Consider the following 22,512-nt stretch of genomic DNA (forward strand, 5'->3'; position numbering starts at 1 on the left):
TTTATAAGTCAACATTGAAAGGTTCTATGATCATTCATTGCATATTTCACAAGTAACATAATTTTTTCCGCGATTCGCGCAAACGGCTTCACTGTGCGCCACGGCCGCAACATATCCCCTCTAACTGGCTAGTTCGGACACGAACCATTAGCACGGACGCAAACCATGTGCGGTTACCGAGCGGAACGACGTAGTTGAGTTGCACTTTCTCAGGCGGCGCGTCGGAAAATGCGACACAGAAAAATTGACGAAAAATGCCGGGGTGGCCTCTCTCAGGTTTCTCTCTGACGTAACAAATGTCTTTTGGTTATTTATTGATTTAGCTCCATTGAAGTTTTGAATCTTTATGACGTCTGGTGGACATCTGTTTAAAGGTTTTTATTCTATGTCAAAAATATCCACTGGATACTGATGCGGATGTCCTGTGGATATATATAAAATCTCGTATTGTAAACATTTGTATATTTAAAGCATATCTAATGGCAAAAATATCTACTGAATACTGATGCGGATACCCTGTGGATATTTGTCAAATCTCGTATTGAGGACATATTTAAAGCATTTTTAATGGCTGTTTCCTACATATTCATGGATATCCCTAATGTCCCAGGGAACAAATGTCTCAAATCGAGACATAGGACGTCTTAAAGACGTTATATTGTTGTAGGCGTTCTATCCAAATCTTTTGTTCCGAGTGTGTCGTGCAAAATGGAGCCGTCGGATCGCGATACGCGTTCGCGATCTGTGTTTTTTCGACGTGACATGTATTGTGTGTGTTCAAAAAAATGGAGTGAGAGTAACGGCGTCAAGACAAGAAGTGACGGACCGACAGCGAGCATCGAGAGTGTTCTTTTGTGAACTTGTGTCTAATGGTTATTCTATATTGGTCGCAGAAGCCGAAAGAAATTACTGTGTTACTCGTCGTGAACTTTTAACGATAGTCGATTTTTTAAAATCCTTTCGGCATTATCTTTACGGGCGAAAGTTTTTGATCCGCATGTTTCTTTAAAATGGCTAATGTCTTTCAAAGATTTGGAGGGACAGTTGGCTCGTTGATTGGAGAGACTTCAACAATACGAATTTGAGATCGTCCATCGGAAAGGTCAGGCTCACGGGAATGCCGACGATCTTTCAAGACGACACTTTGTGAGTTGGACGGCTGGGAGTATTGCGCCAGAGTAGAGAAAAGTGCGGAGGAGCAAGAAAAGTTCCTCACTTGCGTAATTTTGGAAGGGGAGAAATTGTAAGATTAGAGTAAAAAACAGAAAAAGATTCAAGCCTCTCGGTTATTTACCAGAGCAAAGAAGCAGGAGTGCGCCTTTCTCGGACTGAGGTAGCCGCTAGAGATGATTCTTCCCGAATTTATTGGTAGTATTAAGATGCTCTAGTTTTGAAAAATGGAATCCTTTATAAAAGATGAGTAGCGCCGAATCTGAAGTTCAGTCTTCTTCAATTAGTTGTCCCTCGCAAACAAATTAAAGACATTTTGGAGAGAGCTCACGATTCGTCCTCAGGCATGAGTGGTGCGATTTCGACCCCAAGCACATCAGTGTTTGTCTCTGTGTGCGTAGTGGAGAGGGAAAAACGCCGATGTGCTCGAGCTCGAAATCGCACACTGTCCTTAGGTGGTCATTTCGGAATCAATAAGACTCTCGAGAAAATTCGAAAACAGTTTTATTGGGCCACTTGCAAACGGGACGTAGAAAACTGGTGCAAATTCTGAAGTTTGTATTTCCAAAAAGGGCCTTACGGGGAAAGGAAAATTCTTGCTACAGATCTATAATATGAAAGCCCCATTTGAAAGGGTACAAATGGATGTTCTTGATTCACTTCTAGCTATTCCATCCGGAAATAGATAGGGGAGACCGGGGCTAAACAGTCTGTTTTTTTTTTCGGTGCCGATTTTTAACAACAAAATAAATAATTTTATATAAATGTGGTATACCACTGTAAAGAGTGAATCTTTAGCTACAAAATTTATTTAAGAAATTTTTATCTACGTCGCATTGTTTAACCGGTATAGAGCAAAAACGACAACGGTGGAAAAATTGAAATCTCAAAAATGCCGGGGTTAAAGCGTTCCCCCCCCCCCCAGGGCTAATCAGTCACACTGCATTTTCAATACATATACGTACATCTAATCCTGAAAAATGATAGGATACATTTTAATAATTGTTTTAAAAAAATATATATAAAAATTTATTTAAAATTTTTATGCAAAACATTATTAAAAAATAATTGTTTTACTTATTCCATAAAACAATTTAGGCACGTGAATACAGATCCTGACGAACGCACGACCACCACTCGACGACGACGACGACGACGACGACGACGATGACGGCCACGACCACCACCACCACGACCACGACGACGACGGCGACGACGACGACGGCGACGACGACGACGACGACGACGACAACGACAACGACAACGACAACGACAACGACGACGACGACGACGACGACGACGACGACCACCGACACCACCACCACTACAACGGCGGCGACAATGATCCGAGACGATGCGGCGAACGCTGGACGATGCGGTTGCACGCGCGACTGTCACTGACATAACGACCAACAACGACGATCTACCGCGGCCGGGACAATACCACGCGCGCGGCATGTCAACTCTTGCGCGGAAATCGCGGGATCTCAGAGCCGTGCTGTGCCTCGCCGCGCCATACCTCGTCAACGTGCCGTGAGCGCGAGCGATCTCGAAAACAACGGTCCGCCATCTTTTCGGTCGGCCAAAACACCCGTTTTGCGACGATACGTGCGTACCATTTCCCTCCTATACAAACTGATGCACGTGCAAGGGAAGACAGAATCACGCATCACGCTCGAGGGAAACCTAACCTGAAATCGCCGTGAGCTGAAGTCGTGCGCCCGGCGCGCCACAGTGACGAGACAGGCGGATTAGCTCCGGGTGCTTACAGACAGATTAGCCCCAAACACAAGTTTCAGGTTTGATCGCCCATAAAATATTAGACATCAACGATAATGAAAAAACTACACTGGATTCGTGTTCAACATGCATTACTCTTTATAATCACGTACCTCGAGATTTGGAGAGCAAATATTATTGCAGATATTACAAAATTTCCACGCGCAGAAAATTTCACTTTCACCTTCCGAAAACACGTTTGCCCTCGTAAAAATCATAACACGGCAGGTAACCTGCCGAAACTCCGTTGGTTACATAGGTACCATAAGCAGCGTTTACAATGTTAATAGCGAGTTCGCACAATATACACAATATACAATATACACAATATATTCCAAGATATTTGATTAGACGTATTTACCCCGTAGACGTTTTAGCCGCGGTCTCCCCTACTTACTTGTAATCGTTGATTGCTTCACCAAATGGGTGAAGGCTTTTCCATTAAAGAATATCAATGCCAAGACGGTGGCGGAAGTTTTTGTTGGGTGACCTCCGTATGGACACGTAACGATTGGACACCGCTCAATTAAACACCGTACGATTGAACACAGCTTTAACATTGTACTTTGTCATTGAAGAGGGAAAACAATATACGCCTACGTCGTAACGCCCGATAGATTCAAGCTGAATCTAGCATTCTAGCTGCCTTCGCATAAAAGTCGAGAAGCCGTCTCTGACGACGAGTTGTTGACGGATGATCGTCAAATTTTTTTGGCTGAGCCGTCACTTCCTCGTACAGATGTGCTCGCTACGGAATGTCTGTATAAGTGAATAAACCCGTTGAGAACTTTTAAACCCTGGCGTAATCATTTCACTACGTTTTCCGGATTGCGCGAGCGTGATCTCGAGTACGCGCAAATGTGGAAAGAGAGCCGTGGAACGCAACAATATGTATATCCCGATTTGGGACATACGTCTGGGATCTATCGAAACTATCCAGTAAATATCTAATACAAATTATGTTTTGAATGGTTATTTACTGGATATCATTATGTTTGCTACTAATTTTTGAATTATGGCTATATTATACTTTTCGTATTATGCTGTGCAACATTTTTGTCAACATTTTGTCAATATTTCAAAATTTTGAAAAGGTGATAAAATATTTCAATTTAAACCCATGTGCGAATTTCAAAAAGGCTCAGTGCTGGCTTGGTACTGGTGCCAGAGTTACCAGTACTGGCTGACGATTCTGGGCCAGTACAAGCTAAAATCGGGGTCATTACTGGGGCAATGTCGGAATGATAACACGGGTCCCAGTCTTGGCGCCAACTTTGGCCCGACACAGAGTACTAGTACGGGGACAACACTGATTGCCAGTATTGGGCTAACTCTTGGCGCCAACTTTGGCCCGACACAGAGTACTAGTACGGGGACAACACTGATTGCCATATCACTCGCGGCGTGTTGCTTTCGTGCCGCGGTCGTTACCTTCGGCGCCGCTCAAGCAAAAAGCTTTCTAAATCTTCTCGCGGCGTGTTGCTATCGCGCGGTTGTTACCTCCGGTCCCGAGCGAAAATTTTCTAAGTTGACCCAATACATCCCCAGTACTGAGCCGACTTTTGACCGTAGATCAATATCATTTCAGGCCTTATACACGGTCAGTACTGAGACGAGACTCGCCTCGGAACAAAATATAATTGGGAAACAATGCTCCCCGCATCGACTTCGTCGTACGTGCCCCTTTCGTGTACGTATTCCACAAACGTCGTTTTACACATTCGTACGGACCAAGCGAAACGCGTTTGCACGTCTGTACGTATCGCTCGTGTCGCTCGGCTCGCCGAGCGCACCGAACCTCTTATAGTACCCAACCGGCCGGCCGAGCGATCGGCGACGCACGGTCTTACGCACGGTCGCTTACGGGCGCCGGAGGCGAAACGCGAAGCGAGACGAATGATACCATAATTCGAGGTACTTGTAACCGAGAGGCACGAACGCGGTCGTTACCTCCGGCGTGGACTCTAGCGAAAAGTCCCCTCGCAGCGTGTTGCTTCCGCGCCGCGGTCGTTACCTTCGGCGCTCCTCGAGCAAAAAGCTTTTTAAGTCCCCTCGCGGCGTGTTGCTTTCGCGCGGTTGTTACCTCCGGCGCCGCTCGAGCAAAAAGTTAAGTCCTTTCGCGGCGTGTTGCTTTTACGCGGTTGTTACCTCCGGTCCCAAGCGAAAATTTTCTAAGTCGACCCAATACATCCCCAGTACTGAGCCGACTTTCGGCCGTAGATCAATATCACTTCTGGCCTTATACACGGCCAATCCTGAGACAAGACTCGCCTCGGAACAGAATATGGTTGCATGGGAGTACTGGTCACCGAGACTGGCACAATACTGATCTAGCGGTTTATCCGTACTGGGGCAGTGCCACTCATCAAGTCTTGGCAGCCAATATTGTGCCACTTCTGGGCCATGCAGACAACTCTGGCAGAAGTCCGACATTCGCACATGGGAATATAATAAATAAATATTAAATGTTTTTTTATACAATTATTAAGGGAACATATACCTTTCTTGGACCAAAAAAAATAGCATACTTCATGATTTTTTTCCGGTGAAAATATAACAGATACGAGGATCGGGTTTATCACAAATAAAAATACACATTTTAGATTGCATTTTCTGTTTTTTGTTTATTATTTGAAATGGAAAGTACTTCCCCTACAACTACTCAGCCCTAGGCCCTGCATGTCTTGTAGGGTTTTGCGGTACTGGCAGAATTTCCAAGCAATTTATCTAACACAAAAACTCAAAAAGGGTCTTAAAATTTATGTGGGACCCCGCTAGATGCAAGCAGCAGCGAGCAAGCGCTGGCAAGCGTGTGATGCAGAGACGAGAGACTCGTGCCGAAGAATTAAGATATCCGTTACTTATATACTGTATACCATTTCGCTTAAAATATATTACTCTTTCATTTAACCATATTCCTACAAATATTGGGGGCTCAGCCGGGATTTGGCCAAAGTGGAAAGAGCCGTTAAGTTGCTACATAAGCAGCAAAAGATTTTCAAGGTTAGGTTAACTTCGGCGAGAAGCTATACGCACGACGTTGCGAGAAAGAACGAAGACTGCTAAGACGATGGAGAGGCTCGAGCAAATAAAGGTAGTAGCCAATAATATTATATAAGACGAGTTCTACGAAGGCTATTAAGGCGCTGCATAGGTTAGTGTTCGAGCAGGAAGGAGATCGCGGTAATCGAAAGCGGCTTCGCGAATTCGGCGGTTTCGCATTTGCTAGCGATTCAGAGGAGTATAAAAAGAAAATAACATACGCGGATGCACATCTCGGATGGGGAGATTTAATCTCAATTTGTAACATTTTGGCGATCGATTATGCAGGCACAAAGAGAGAGCTGACGCAGAGGATCTGTGGTTATTTGCTGGATCTCGACACGCTTATCGAAGCCCACGAAGCTGGAAAAGATGATAATGACGATAACAACGACAAAGAAGATGCTAACGACGATGGTGACGACGACACCAATGAAGATCGAGCGGAAGCTAGCAAAGACGAGAACGAAGAAAATAATGAAGATGAAAACGACAGATGACCAGGTAAGACTAGAAATACGATGGTTAAAAATAAATTCGCAATGACGTTCAGGGATGTGGAAGATTCGATCACACCCTTCAGCGGGGACGAGGAATATCCAGTGGCACGATGGATTACCGACTTCGAAGAAGCAGCTGAGATTTATGAATAGACAAACATACAGAAAATGATATTCGCCAAGAAATCGTTACGAGGATTAGCCAAGCTGTTTATTCAAGGGGAAAAAGGATTGAATACGTGGAGGAAATTAAAGAAGGCACTCCAAGACGAATTTAAAGATAAGATAAATAGCGCTGAATTACACAGACAGATGGACAAGAGGAAAATAAAAAAGGACGAATCAGTGCAAGCGTATTTTCTCACCATGAGAGAGATAGCAGCCAGAGGAGAAATAGAGGAAGAAGCGCTATTCCAGTATGTCATCGATGGTATAGATGACCAGCCGTTGAATAAAGGTATTTTGTATGGCGCCAAAAATGTAAAGGAGTTTAAAGAAAAATTAAAAGCGTACGAGAAGATGAGAACGAAGGGTACTAATAATAGTAAATTGCCGCATTCTACGAATAAGAAGACAAAACAGGAGGAAGAGATTCGTTGCTTCAACTGCGGCGAAATAGGCCATAAATCAACGACGTGCAAGAACAAGAGTAAGGGCGTTAAATGTTTCAGATGCAACGAATTCGGACACAAGTCAAATGATTGCAAAAAGGAGAAACCGAAGAGAACAAAAAAAGACGAAGAAGGAACTAAGAAAAGCGAATCCGTAAATAGTTTTGACGCTCCTACAAACATGTATAAGGAAATAGAAATCGCAGGCAAAAAGTTCAAGGCGCTATTTGATACCGGCAGTCAGCATAATATTGTTAGTCAGAGCGTGTACAAAGAAATCGGAACACCGGCGCTGTTGGATTCCGCTTTATGCTTTTCCGGATTTGGTGGAAGTAAAGTTAAGCCACTAGGATGTTTTAGAGGCGATATCTTAATCAACGGCGAACGTTTTCATGTGACAATCTACGTGGTTGCCGATGACGTCATGACGATGGAAGCAGTCGTCGGGAATGAACTTTTATCTCAAGCAGAAATTAAAATAAATCAAGAAGGCTTTACCATTAACAAGATAAAACAGATACACCTGCTATTGGACATACCGTCGATGAAGAAAAGAGAAAGGAAGTACAGACGCTTTTAGATAATTACATGCCTAAGAGGGTTTAGGAGACTAATATCGAAATGACAATTACGTTAGACGATGATCAGAAGATCTTTGCGCGACCACGACGTTTACCACTTCCAGAAAGAAAAGTCATGTCAGAACAAGTGGATCAATGGATTAAAGAAGGAATAATCGAGCCGTGCTCATCGCAGTACGCTAACCAAGTTGTGGGAACTAAGAAAAAGGATGGAACACCACGTATCTGTATTGATTATAGAGCAATTAATAGAGCTATGGTGAAAGATCGCTACCCTCTACCTCTTATAGAAGACATTTTAGATAAGTTGCAAGATTCCCGTGTTTTCAGCAGTCTGGATCTAAGAAACGGATTTTTTCATGTAGCTATTAACAAGAGTAGTAAAAAATATACTGCATTTGTGACGCACGATGGACAGTATCAATTCCGCAAGGTACCGTTTGGACTGTGCAACTCACCGGCAGTGTTCCAGCGTTTCATTAACAGAATATTTCAAGACAAGACGATAAAAGGAATTGCGCTGCCGTACATCGACGATTTGATAATACCAGCAAAGGATATGGAAGACGCAATTCAGAAGCTGAAGTTGGTGTTGAAGCGGGCGGAAGAGTATGGACTAGAGATTAACAAAAAGAAGTGGCAGTTGTTGCAACGACGTATTGAATTCTTGGGACATGTCATCGAGGATGGGAAGCTGTACCCGTCATCGGAGAAAACAAAAGCTGTAATGAAATTCCCAGAACCAAAAACTCTCAAGCAAATACAGAGTTTCTTAGGCCTATACCGGTTATTTCCGGAAATTTATCCCACAGTACTCCCGTATCGCAAAGCCGTTGAGCGATCTGTTGAAGAAAAAACAATCGTTCCGATTTAAAGAAGAAGAAGTTAATGCTTTTAGAACACTAAAACAATGCTTAACAGAGGAACCGGTTCTAAGCATTTTCAATCAAGAGTACGAGATTGAGGTTCATACCGATGCCAGCCAGGATGGTTATGGTGCCGTGATGTTGCAGAAATCCCCTGAAGATTGTAAACTGCATCCCGTGTACTTTATGAGTAAGAAGACGTTAGATGCTGAAAGAAAGTATTCTAGCTACGAGCTTGAGGCGTTGGCAGTAGTAGAAGCCTTGAAGAAGTTCCGCGTCTACTTGTTAGGCAAATCATTCAAGATCATTACGGATTGCGCTGCATTTCAGCAAACGATGCGGAAAAAGGATCTCTCTCCGCGTATAGCACGATGGGCTCTGTTCCTGGAGGATTATAATTATACTATTGAGCATCGATCTGGATCACGATTGAAACATGTTGATGCGCTCAGTCTCTACCCAGTGATGACAGTGGGATCGGTTAGCAATATCGTTCCAAAGATGAAAAAAGCACAGGATGACGATAAAATCATTTAAAAAATTAAGGAGCACTTGACAAAATGACCATACCAGGACTATTTGTTACGGCATGGATTGGTTTATAAGCAGTTGCATGGTTGCGAGTTGATCGTAGTCCCTAAAACGATGCAATATGAGATTATAAGAAATGCGCACGAGAGGGGCCATTTTGCTGCCAAGAGCACCGAAGATAAGGTAAAACGAGAGTTTTTCATTCCTGAACTCCACGCTAAAGTCGAAAAGTGCATCGGAAACTGCGTAAAATGCATTCTGATTAATAGAAAGTCGGGAAAGCAAGAGGGGTATCTACATCCGTTAAGTAAAGAAGATATCCCGTTGCACACGTATCATCTGGATCATTTGGGGCCACTCGAGACGACGCACAAGAAGTACAAGCATATTTTAGCTGTCATAGATGCCTTCATTAAGTTTGTGTGGCTGTACCCACGGTCGTGAATACAGGTCCGGAAACTCGTCCGTTTTTTTGGTGGTGGGGGTGACTCGCTTAATGACGATATTTTCATAGGTTTGCCATGTGACCGCGCGCGTCGCTGCGTTGCAAGGATTTTTTATCACGCATACGCGTTGTTCACTAATCCGTTTCACCGTAAAGGCTCCCGCACAATGAAAAATATAAGAAACAAGGAACAGATATTAGCGATTAAAAATAAATAATCAGGAATAATATTAATTGCTAATATCTGTCCCTTGTTCCTTATATTTTTCATTGCGGAGGCCTTAACCAAAATACAATATTTTTATAATAAATGTAAGATAGAAAATATAGTATATGCAAAAAGCAGCGAGTTTTGTAAATAAGTTGGCTTAATCAACGTTTTAAATGAGTTGAAATGTGGATAAAATAATAATAAAATTATAATTAATTTTTATTTACAAATTGGTAATTAGTAAACATAAATTTTTTATTATTAAAATAATTAATAGTTTGTCGAAATAAATTACTAGAAATTATTAGAAAATTAATAATTAGTGGAAAATAATTACTAATTTTCTCAATAATGAATTTAGTCTCAGGTAAATTATTAATTATTAAAAAATTATTTAATTTAAAAATTATCTGGTTCAACATAAATAACTTAATTATTGAAAAATGGAAATTTTTTTGCCGATCAGTGGATATATTATTAAAGTTTCTTTTAATGTGACAGAATATTTTTTTTATAACTGAGCTTACCTCGGCTAGGACATTTGCTTGTACATCGCGCATTACGAAATTCCTTATTATGCATTTTTTATCAAAATGCTTTTCACATACAAATTGATTGGGTTTCAGGTCCTTTATGCCAGGGATTGCGGATATCCAATTTTTACGCAATTCGTCACGTTTTGGCATTTTAAAAACTGAACAATTTACTTTCAGACTTTTGCACCCAGTCTTGCAATTCGGCACGACACAATATTTCGTTAATTTCATTGTTGTTAATTTAATCACTTTCTAGGACTTCGTACGTTCGTTACATTCAATATGTCAATATGTAATATGTTATATATGACATATGTCATATGTCATATGTTAAATTTTATATGTTATATGTCAATATATTCAATATGTATTTGCGTTATTTAAAAAATCTCTAACCTCCAGTGCTCCAGGTGGTGATAGTGTCAACTACATAAAATGACTTCACTAAGCAAGTCACCCCCCACTACTAGAGTTTCCGGACCTGTATTCACGACCGTGGCTGTACCCCACAGGACAGTCACTTTCAAGGAAGTTATCGACAAGCTGGAAGTACAGAAAAGTATTTTTGGTAATCCCAGTAGGATCATCTCGGACAGGGGCATCGCGTTCACATCGGCTGAATTTGAAGACTATTGCCAGAAAGAGAACATCGAACACTTCAAAGTTACAGCGGGTTTGCCCAGGGCGAACGGGCAGGTGGAGCGTATCAACAGGACAATCATTCCAGAACTTGCCAAGATGTCAATCAATGAACCCACGAAGTGGTATAAGCACGTTGCCAAACTACAACAAGTTTTGAATTCTACCTACCAACGCAGTATTGATACAACGCCATTCGAGCTGCTAATAGGTACCAGGATGAGAACTAATGAGGATCTCAGGATGAAGGAAGCAGTTGAGCAGGAGATGGTTCACCATTATGACGCCACACGCAAGCAGTCTAGAGATGATGCCAGGCAACAAATCAAAGCAGTCCAGTTAGAAAATTGGAGACACTACAACTTGAGACGCAGGAATCTTAATAAATACCATCTCAATGATCTGGTGGCCATAAAACGCATCCAGCAGGGCCAGGATTGAAGCTGAAACCCAAGTACCTAGGGCCGTATCGTGTCACCAAAATAAAATCCGGTGATACGTACGAAGTGGAAAGAGTAGGAGACGGTGAAGGGCCAGCGAAGACTACAACTTGTGCCGAATACTTGAAGCGATGGGCTAGACCGGAGCAGGACGAGCAGATGTCATCCGAGGCGGATGACGCTTCAGGACGGCCAATCTGTGGGACCCCGCTAGATGGAAGCAGCAGCGAGCAAGCGCTGGCAAGCGTGTGATCCAGAGACGAGAGACTCGTGCCGAAGAATTAAGATATCCGTTACTTATATACTGTATACCATTTCACTTAAAATATATTACTCTTTCATTTAACCATATTCCTACATTTATGACATAATTTTTGTAATCCCTGTCGGATGGGATTTCTAGAATTTTGATTTTTAACCAAATGACTTTCAAACTTAAGACATCGATTTTTTGCTAAAATTTTAATTTTGTTTCCTAAAAAATAGGAATAATTAAAAAATTGCAAAAAGTATCCAATAGAAACTACAAAATTTTATATACTTGTGGTAGGTCTAAACGGCTATTAAATCGTTGAGTCGTTTTCGAGTTTCGACCAGTACCAATTTTGAAAACATGGTTCCGAGGAAAAAGCTTTTAAAGTTTTACAACAGGTTTACACTACAATAAAACTGATTTTTTTCAACTTACAAATCATCTATTCTAGGCCTAAAAGTGAATCCTTCTTAGCCAAATTTTCGTCCTCCAATTGATTTTTGGCAAGTCGGCGATGAATTCTGACCTCCCAAGTCGCGTGTTGCGCGCAAATGTCTGCTTAGCCGAATCGGCGAGTGTCACTTGAAGCTGTGAATTGCGGTTCATTTCGCCCAGTTTTTATTCCCATTGTGCTCATTATTTTTAATAAAGACGTGGCTTCCTCGTTAACTAGACAAACTGCTATGTAAGTTGCTATTTCAACGATGCACTGCTGTTCGAAATTTTTGGTGCCATTTTCCAAATTAAGTTATTATAACTTTTGTTATTATTTTGGGTAAACCCGCCGAGACAACATTTTAGCAATGTTTCATTAGACAGATCTTTAGATAGAGTGAATCGCATTCTCGGGTGAGCCGCCTTTCTACCTGAGCGCCGCTCCACAAAAAGCTATCGCATGTCTGCATGTGCAGCGCGCAGTACAAAGCGCTGTATCCTCTATATACTTGTTCAAATTTCAAAAAACGGCGTTAGGATTTCATTTTTAAGGGGATCCTATAGTGGCAGTAATTATCGACATTTAGTTAAAAGCAAACCATTTTAATTGACTCTACTGAATTGCAAAATTCTTTTACAGAATTAAAGTACGCACAAAAATGTAGAGGGCTAGGGTCGGTTTTATATCCAAAACAAAAAAGAATTGAAAATTTGGGCACATAGAGCTGTCACTGACGACAATATTTTGTTATACAAAAATACTGCAGTTTATATATACAAAATGAGAATCTAGCCCTCTAGGAAAAACATTGAAGAACAATATCGTGCAATTACAATTACGATAGAAATCTAGAAAAAAAGTGTCATGTTTTTAACTTTTATGTATGCAAAAGCACATGCAGGTTGATAAGATAAGCAGTATTGCGTGTAGTGAGAGATGGCGCAGCAATCGAACAAGGACAGATGCCTTTCGTTAGACAAGGACAGATATAGATATATATATAACATAGAAAACAGGATTAGAAATGTTGACATTATCTACATCAAGGAAGTTCGGCTTTTGCTATAGGATCCTCTTAAGACATTAAACGTTCAAAATATGCAAGGAAAAAAAATCGATTTTTTCAAACCAAGAAAGGTATATTAACCTTTAACAAGAAGAGAGCGCGAGAAACGGGAAACGATTTTCAACGAAACGTATTCCTATAAGTAATAAAACATAGTCAAGCGCTAGTGCGCAACGCTCAGTTTTCAAGAAAAACGCTCTTAAAAAATAGATACACAGATATATCAGTTCGCGAATGAAAAGGAGAATGTTAAAAAAGTGACGATTTTGGCCCCAAGGGTAAAGTTAATAGACCTTGAAAAATCATTGCTTCCCATAAAACACAAAATATTTTTAAAAATATTTTTTAAATATTTTTTAGAAAAATTAAAATAATTCACAAAAATATTTTTTTTAATGTTTCTATGTCCGCCAGGTTATGTTAGAAAAATCTTTTCAAAAATATTTAAAAAAAATTGCAAACAAATATATTCAATATTCGTAAAATCTTTTAAAAATATTGCTTTGAAAAATAAAATATGTTTAACCCAATCAGCAATAATTGTTTCACGTTTAAAAGATTTTTTTAATATTTGAAAAATATACATCTTTATATCTTGCTTTGGCAAATATTTTGTATATTTATAGCATCGCAGTGGTGTTGGGTAAGCCTTGCGTTGTATTCCAGGCGAAGATATGTGTCGCAAATGTCATGATTTTGCTTTGCCGGAGGCCTGCTTATATTAGAACCCAACTGAAATTTACTTGCGAGTTAAGGCCGGTTTTCACACGCAATGATTGGTGGCGCCAACTGACTGGCATTCGTTGGCGCCAGAAACCGTTTCCATTAAACTGGCGAACTCATAAGTGTTTATACACGCAATGATTAATGGTGCCAACTGACTGGCATTCATTGGCGCCAGAAACCGTTTCCATTAAACTGGCAAACTCATAAGTGTTTGCATAGTGATGTTATTGGCGCATAATATGGAAAATATGTAGGTAATCGTCAAGATGTCAACCGAGTTGTTGGATGCGACTATTCGTTTGGGAATTTTAGTAATAAGTAACGAACTACAAAACATTCTTGCGGTTAAACTGAAAAGAAAGAAACGTAGATATTGGGTACGAAAATGGATCGCTAGACGAGAAGTTGCTTTACAATTTATAGAAGAACTAGTTGCAGAGGATAACCAAACGTATCTGAACATGTTTCGAATGACCCAAGAACGTTTTCAAGATTTGTTAGGGATGGTGTCTGCTAAACTTCAAAAGCAAGATACGCATATGAGGCCAGCACTTTCACCAAAACTGAAGCTTCAGATCGTGCTTAGATACTTGGCTACTGGTGACTCCCTCGCATCATTACAGTTACTGTTCAGAGTTCCCAAGTGCACAATCTGTACTTTTTTACCTGAAGTCTTGGATATCATTCACGAAGCGTTGAAAGATTTTATTAAGGTAAGCTTTTTCCTAGCATTATTATTAATATTACTACAATGAGTGCTATATGTAGGTATATCAAATTTCAATGTTCTATCTTGAAAATAGTCTTTAAACTTTCTTTATTAGCCCGGTTTCCTTCCGATTTAAACTTTCTGTTTTACGTACTGTAAATTTCTTTGGCTTCCTTCATAGATAGATGAACAAATAATTCTTTTAGTACTTTTTCGTATTTCAAATTTATTTAAGAGACAAAACTTAAATATAAAATTACAAAGATAAATTTTTAAAGAGAATAAAAACTCATGTACTTGTAAGATTAAATAGAAAGTTTATTTAAAATATATATATGACATAAGTCAACAAAATTCTTAGAATAGGTCTGAAAATCTAACAAAACATTAACTTTCAAAAAAAAAAAATAGTTTTGGTATTAAGACTCTGTAAAAACTAAAACTGAAATAAGTTTACTTTTAGTAGGTCTACAGGATTTACAAAGTCCGAAAACATAATATAGTGTAAAATGTTTGACTTGGAAATTATCGTTTCTTTTGATAATTATTGTTTCACCGGTATTCACGAGGGAATTTGCAGGACGACCTCGACAACGTGGCGCGAGTATTAGATACCGCTTATTACGAAGGAAAACGAGGGTGGTGTTGAGAGGAAAAGAAGACAAGGATAGATAACGCTTATTTAATATATATTTCACTTATACATCTCCGCGAAGTCCATTGCACGGACTTACGAATTACGAATCGATACGCCGGGATACGGTTACAAAGGCACGAGCCCTCCGACGCACGTCCGATCTCCACGGAGATCTCCTCAGAACTCTGTCGAAGCTTCTCGCACGCTCGACTCGTCTCGACTTACTCGAACACGTTCGGACTTGTACGACCGTTACACATTTCGCGTAAACAACTTGCGTCGTCGCCTATCGACCAATCACACACACTCTCCAATCACACGTTGGCGGCGATGGCCAGTGCCTCTAGCCATCGAAGTTAACGCGCCGCTCGCGTGCGCCATGTGGGGCCACCTATCGGGTAGGCCTCTTTCGATTTCTTACAATAGCATACACTAAAAAAATTTTTTTTATATTAAGATTGAAATAAAAGTTTACTTTAAAGAGACCTCTAAGGCCTGCAATACCTACAAAATAAAGTAAAAATTAAAAGTCAGTCACTTTATAGTCATTAAAATTACATGTTCAAATCTGATGAATCTGTATTCTCTACACTGTCCTTAATTTCTACGACCTCAACGGGTACAATAGTAGATGAGCTAACAGGTACATTAATCAAAGATGGCATAGTAGTAGAACTTGAAAGTGGTGAAGAAAAAAGTAATGAACTTTGACTGTGCTTAGATGGATCAGTGTGTACAGAAGATGAAAGTTGTTGCATCATCAAAGTGTTCAATAAAATATCTAGTATTTGCTTCTGACATTGTAGCGCGTTTGACGTGGTCATTTGACGAAGATATTCTGCAACAGTGCTGCCAAATTGTTCGTATAAGTCAGTAGTACGTGTTCGCGTTGCCACAGCATGCTGTTCGGAAACATTTTGAAGCGCATTTATTGCTTGTTGAATTGTAGACATGCTAGATTGCATTTTTTGATTTTGTTTCATGGGAGGCTGTAGTGGTTGCTTTGTATGCTTTATTGCAGATGTATCTGGTTGTACATTTACTGTCGTTCTGAGCTTTTTGGAAGACCGGGACTGATGAGCACTTGTAACTTCTTGTTCTTTATTAATCTGCTCTTCTTCTAATAATAGATCATTATTATCATCTTCCAGTTCCTCTGTCTCATCTTTCTGTGTTGTCAATTCCTAAAACAATAGAATAAAGATATTTGTAAAAACAGAAATTAACATAAAGTATCTGTATTTTAATCATGAGTCTATATTTTTCGTCGTTTTCCTTTCAGATGCCAAATACAACAGAAGAGTGGTGTAAAATAGAAAAAGGGTTTGCTGAGAGATGGAATTTCCCTGGCTGTGTTGGCAGTTTGGACGGCAAACATGTTGTTATTAAGAAACCTAAACACAGTGGATCACTGTATTACAACTATAAGGGATCCTACAGTATTGTTTTAATGGCTGTAGTAGATAGTGAATATATTTTCCGTTACATTGATGTTGGAGCTTTAGGAAGAAATTCTGATGGTGGAATATTTCAGAATAGCAGCTTAAAAAGAGCTATTGATGAGAAGTTACTCAATTTGCCAGAGAACTTTTTCTTTGTTGGCGATGATGCTTTCCCCTTAAAATTATATTTGTTAAAACCGTATTCTAGAAGCGATTCATTAAATGTTAAGAAACTGATCTTTAACTACAGACTTTCTAGAGCTCGAAGGATTGTTGAGAATGCATTTGGAATCCTGGCAAATAAATTCCAGGTTTTTGCAAAACCAATTACATATGAACCAAAAAAAACTGATAAAATTATTCTGGCAGCTGTTGCTTTACATAATTGGTTACAAATAACCTCACAATCACACTATATTCCACCTGGATCTATTGATATTGATGACATTGAAAATGGAAGAGTTATTCCTGGACATTGGCGTCAGGATGGTCAAGGATTATTCAGCCTATCAAGACAAGAAAGTAACAACGGTCAACAATCAGCTGGCGAGCTCAGAGACCAACTTGCTACTTACTTTATGGGAGAAGGAGCAGTGCCTTGGCAGATGGCAATGATTCAATCGACTAATCATCCTACGTAGACTTCAGTATAATACATTGTTAAGTTTAGTGTACACAGAAATGTTTATGATTAAACACAGTAAAATAAACATACTATATAACTTTTAAAACTGACCTCTGAATTATAATTCTACAAAATTAAGAAACTAAAAATTCTTACCAAATTTGACTTAGTTGACCGAGGTTTGAGAACCTTTCGTAGAAAGCGGTCAGCAACAGGGTACCAGGTAACAGAAGGTATATATACGTCTTCTGCTGAAGCTCCACTTCTCTTTGAGGCTTCAACTTTATGGAATTCCAATGTATAAGCGTTTCTTATACTGCGAATTTTAGCCTTTACAAGCGTGTCGTTGATATCCGGAAAATTTTCTTTTAGCGCTTCAACCATTGCGTTATAGCTTTCGTCTTTCTTATTACGGTCTTTATATATTTCACTGGAAACATCCCACAGAGCAGGAAACTGCTCGTACACTTCTAAAAACATTTTTATTTCGTCCGAATTCCATTTGTTTTGACGCTTTTTTATCACTTTTACTTTCTGTGCCACTTCTTTTGTATTCTGCATTATGAATAACGTCCTGTAAAACAGTGTCAGAATGCTTTCACGTAGTGGATAAATGACGCCTGCGTCAACGGGTCTGGCAGTTTTATACAAGGAGGGAATTTCTTCAGGTCTTCGTTCGTGCGTTGATCTCTCCTTAGCAGGGGAAGGACCTCTGACCAAGGGCAGTGGCGCCCGGTTCTTCGAGCTGGCACGGAGTTCCTCTTCCTGAGGTGCCGGGCCCGCCTGCTTAGCCAGGTTCCTCAGAGCGGCGGCGAAGCTCCTGCTATTCTGCTGCCCGCCCGATCCAGGTCCCGGGGTGTGACCCTGAGGTAGTACACCGGAACTGGGTCGGTGGGACTTGCCAATCGAGGTTGGCTGAGCTTTGGTGCTGGCGAGCTGTAGACCTTGTTCCTTCTCCGGAATTTTTGCAGGTGCCTTTTTATCGGGTGCCTTTGGTGAGCAGTTCTTTCGCACTGACCTAACGGTTAATGTCGGTGGAACCTATGCAAGCATATAACCTTAAATTTTATATTGACACTTATGAGTTTGCTAGGTTAATGGTAACGATTTCTGGCGTCAATGAATGCCAGTCAGTTGGCGCCAATAATCATTGCATGTGAAAACGTCACTTACCTAACGTCTGGCGCCAGTACTACTAAATATCTTCAATTTAGATTTTGTGGCACCAGTAACCTCCAGTAACTGCCACACTACTAGCGCCAGTTTGTGTCAAGTGTTTACACTTGCATTTTTACTGGCGTTAGTCGACTGGCGCGGCCTGGCGCCACCAATCATTGCGTGTGAAAACCGGCCTTTAGTCTTACCATTATGCGCCGCCTAGCAGCGTCGCGGCGTCGTTGCGAACTAGCACGGAAAGATGTACTACCATGCATCTTTCTTAATTAAGAATATTTTATAATATTTCAAAAATATTTTTAAAAATATTTGAAAAAAGATTATAAAACCAATAAGAAATAAAAATATTTTTTAAATATTTTGAAACAAGATTATGATACAATAAATATGTAATTTTGAATTAATATTTAAAAAATATATTTCAAATATTCAAGAAAATTTTGCCTGGGTGATAAAAAAAACATTTTTTAAAATATTTTTAAAAGATTCTTAAAATATTCTTTAAAATGTTACCACAAAAAGTTTTTAAACCATTTTGAAATATTCCTAAAACCATTTTAAAATGTTTCTCGCAATATTTTTATAGAAATATTTAAAAATATTTTTTGAAAACATTTTGTGCTGTTTTGTGTCCTCAAATGACAAGAAATAACAATCATTTGTCCGACAAGTGGTGGAAACATTGCTAAAATGACTTAAATGCAGTTAAAAAATCACATTATCCGCATACGTAATAGTAATAATTAAAATTATAATTCTAATCAGAATTGTGAGTACATTCTGCATGTAAAGATCGCGAACTACATTAGCACTAACCTAGATACACTACGTGGAAGTATAGATCCGCTTAGCATCCCTTGACAGAGATCAGGACTCCACAGTTCGTCATTTTTGTGACCCTCTCTGTCGTGCGTGTGCGTAATGTAGTTCGCGATCTTTACATGCAGAATGTACTCACAATTCTGATTAGAATCATGGTTTTAATTATAATTACAGTAAAAAAATGACATTATTCGCATACGTAACAATGTCATTTTTTTACTGTATTATAGCCATTTTAGCAATGTTTCCACCACTTGTCGGACAAATGATTGTTATTTCCTGTTATTTGAAGACTCAATTTAAGCAATAATTTTTCAAGGTCTATTCACATTACGCTCGGGGGCCAAAATCGACACTTTTTTAATATACTAGTTTATTTTCGTCAAAGCGGCGTAGCAACGCATCTAAGATGCTTGACTGCTACGCTGTTGGACTGGGTTCAATTCCTGTCGACTTTTTGTAAATATTTTTTTTCTTTCAGCATAAGTAATAATAAAGTAGTTAAGCAAAATTACTTTATTTAAATAAATTTACTAATTTTAACAAAAAATAATAAATAAAAGAAAAAAAAATGCTTACTCTACTTTTAAAAAATGTTTTTAATACACATAATTAACTTTAATTATAATAACTACTGTTATATGGAATAATAGTTATTATTCGCTGCTTGAAATGTTATAAATAAATTTGAAGACAATGATTAAATTACTGCACTTTAAAATAATAAAACACGTTTTTCTCGAAAACGGCACTTTACTATGTTTCACTACGAGTGAAAGATATAGGAATTAGTTTTATTAAAATCCATTTTCCCGTCCTCGCACCCTCCCCTTGTAAGTATACAAAAAAGCTTTTAACTTATTTTGTACACATAGAGCATCCAAATAAATAATAAAATTGTTATTATTTCAGGTACTAGAATATGCAATCTTAGGGATATTCAGTGCTTGAAGAAATATAAGTGTAAGTGTGCGTAAGTACATATATAAATCTAGATTTGAATTTGAGTACTTTTAATTTTCAAATCTTTTAAATGTTCGTATTTATTTATATTAAATAAACACTAGCACTTTGTATTGAAATGTTCCTATAAATAATACTATAATAATGAGCACTGACACATAATCGTTTCCAGTAGAGCTTCGAAGTTTGTTTGGATCTGGCTATCCGATTTTTCGGATAACGAGTAAATTTGATACTTTATATAAATTCAGATTACTCAATTTAAATTTTCTAAGATACCTGAATAATAAAAATATTAAATCCAAATTTGGGTCGCGATTGCAATGGATTCATTAAATTTAAATTTGAGTTTGAACTGGGGTGAGAAAGTATATTCAGGCCACCGTATATTTGAGATATGGATGTGTGTGTAAACGTGTTATAAATAGTAATTATACAGAAAGAGGACAACATCACTGATTTCAATGACCTTGACATATGTTGTCAAGAACGTAATCCTGAGTAACTTTTCCTTGTAACTTAATCGGCGATCACTGCTTATTTAAAAATTATGAACAAAAAAAGGTTGAAAAATTTTACAAGTTTACGTCAGTGCTAAGGGAAGTAATTTACTGATATGTGTGTATAGACAGTACACATATAAGCTACCGCTCCTCCTTCGCAGTCAGAGATGGGTGGGGGTGAACCTTGGTTCGCGTGGAAAATTTTTCACCCATACAACAACAATTGGATTAGGTTAGACCTGTGGTGGGTTATGAGTACAAAACTATGAATTACGGTTAATAAATATGTATGCCTTTATTCTTAATATCACAGCTACTTGAATATCTATCGGTCAGAGCTAGACTGCTTCGTCATCTCAAAATCTCAAACATAATGAAAGGTCACGCTATCGGCATGCGTTCATCCATTGACCACGGACTTATAGATGCCCCCCCCCCCCCCGAGTGACTTGGCTTCAAGTCGCGAATCGGACGGTACGACGTCCAAGTTCCTAGCATCTGGTTCCCGACGGGCCTGGTTGAGGCTCGTCCGAGTTTTTTGCTGGGGCCACCTGTCTTGGCTATCTCAATGAATGCGGGTTTAAGACGGTCCACACTGACCTCCGTTGGCTGTCCCTTGTAATTGATCCTGTAAACAGAATTAGAGACTCTTTTCATTATTAAAAATGGTTTTTCGTATGGTTGCTTCAACGGTTTCCTCGCCTTGTCCACTCGTAAGAATTATTAAGACGTGTGTGCAGGTCTGCATGTCTTTATGCATAAACGCTCTTCTTTTTACATGGTGCGTTGTGGGCTGCGCGCGAACTTTCTTCATATGCTCCCTAAATTGTTCTATAAATATTTGTGGGTATCGGCTGCTTAGTTCCGTCGCGAAATATTCACCTAGCAGCGTCGTTCCATATACTAATTCTGCAGTCGATGCTGATATGTCCTCTTTGTAATTCGAACGGAGACGGAGTAATGTCACTGGAAGGATTTCAGTCCAATTCTGTGTTTTATAATACCTAATCGCGGTTTTAAGTGATCGGTGCCATCTTTCTATAATCCCGTTGGACTATGGATGGTACGCGGTAGTACGAATTCTCCTGCTCCCAATTAGCTTCACTAGCGCTTCGAATATTAGGGATTCGGAACTGGGCTCCGCGATCGGTCGTTATAATTACTGGAGTTCCGAACCTGGCGACTCATGTTGAAAAGAAGGTAGTAGCTACGGTATTTGCTGACGTGTCCACTATTGATACACTGCTTCAGGCCAACGAGATCTATTTATCATTGTCAGGCAATACCTATATCCATTTGATATGAGTAGAAGTCCTAAAATATCTAAATGTATGTGTTAAAACTTTTTTTCAGGTACCTCTATATGTTCCGGAATTCTCCTGTTATGCCGAATCTTTGCGCGCTGGCATGCCAGACAGGTTCTCGCCCACTTGGCGATGTCTCTGTTCATGCTGGGCCATATGAAACGCTGTCCAATCGTCTTCCTCGTAGCTCTGCCACTCGGGTGTGCGAGGTTATGTATCCCAGCAAACGAAAAAAGATTGAAAAGAATTAAAACGGGATTGCCAGGAATTCAATTAAGGACTTTCCGAATTCCATTCTGTCCAAAAAAGGGATTAAAATAGTTTCAATATCATGGAATTCCTTATTTTGGAAAGAATTTGTCTTTTTTGAATCTCATCTAATTCCGACACAAAAATATTATACCACTGAATGCCAGGTTAGGGATTGGAAAGTTTCGTGATGAATTCCATTAAATACCATTGATTCCGTTAACGAAATGAATACCACTGAATGCCAGGT

The 22,512-nt window shown here is 39.4% G+C and overlaps 2 protein-coding genes across 2 annotated transcripts in view; one reads left to right on the plus strand and one right to left on the minus strand.

The window, feature by feature from the left end:
* The window catches only part of LOC112457938 (sodium channel protein Nach-like), a 77,942-nt gene that overhangs the window by 40,560 nt on the left and 14,870 nt on the right, over positions 1–22,512 (plus strand). The window contains exon 2 of the mRNA XM_025021273.1: positions 20,156–20,216. Within this exon, the coding sequence (XP_024877041.1) occupies positions 20,156–20,216 (61 nt within the window). The remainder of the gene's footprint in view (positions 1–20,155; positions 20,217–22,512) is intronic.
* On the minus strand, positions 15,612–18,280 carry LOC112457937. Its single transcript, XM_025021272.1, has 2 exons — positions 17,402–18,280; positions 15,612–16,362 (listed from the first exon to the last, which is right to left on the minus strand). The coding sequence occupies exons 1-2, from the start codon at positions 17,804–17,806 to the stop codon at positions 15,733–15,735; spliced, it is 1,035 nt and encodes a 344-aa protein (XP_024877040.1). The 5' UTR covers positions 17,807–18,280; the 3' UTR covers positions 15,612–15,732.

This window comes from Temnothorax curvispinosus, unplaced genomic scaffold (assembly GCF_003070985.1).
Source record: "Temnothorax curvispinosus isolate PA1 unplaced genomic scaffold, ASM307098v1 QBEX01008477.1, whole genome shotgun sequence".
NCBI classification, from domain to species: Eukaryota; Metazoa; Arthropoda; class Insecta; order Hymenoptera; family Formicidae; genus Temnothorax; species Temnothorax curvispinosus.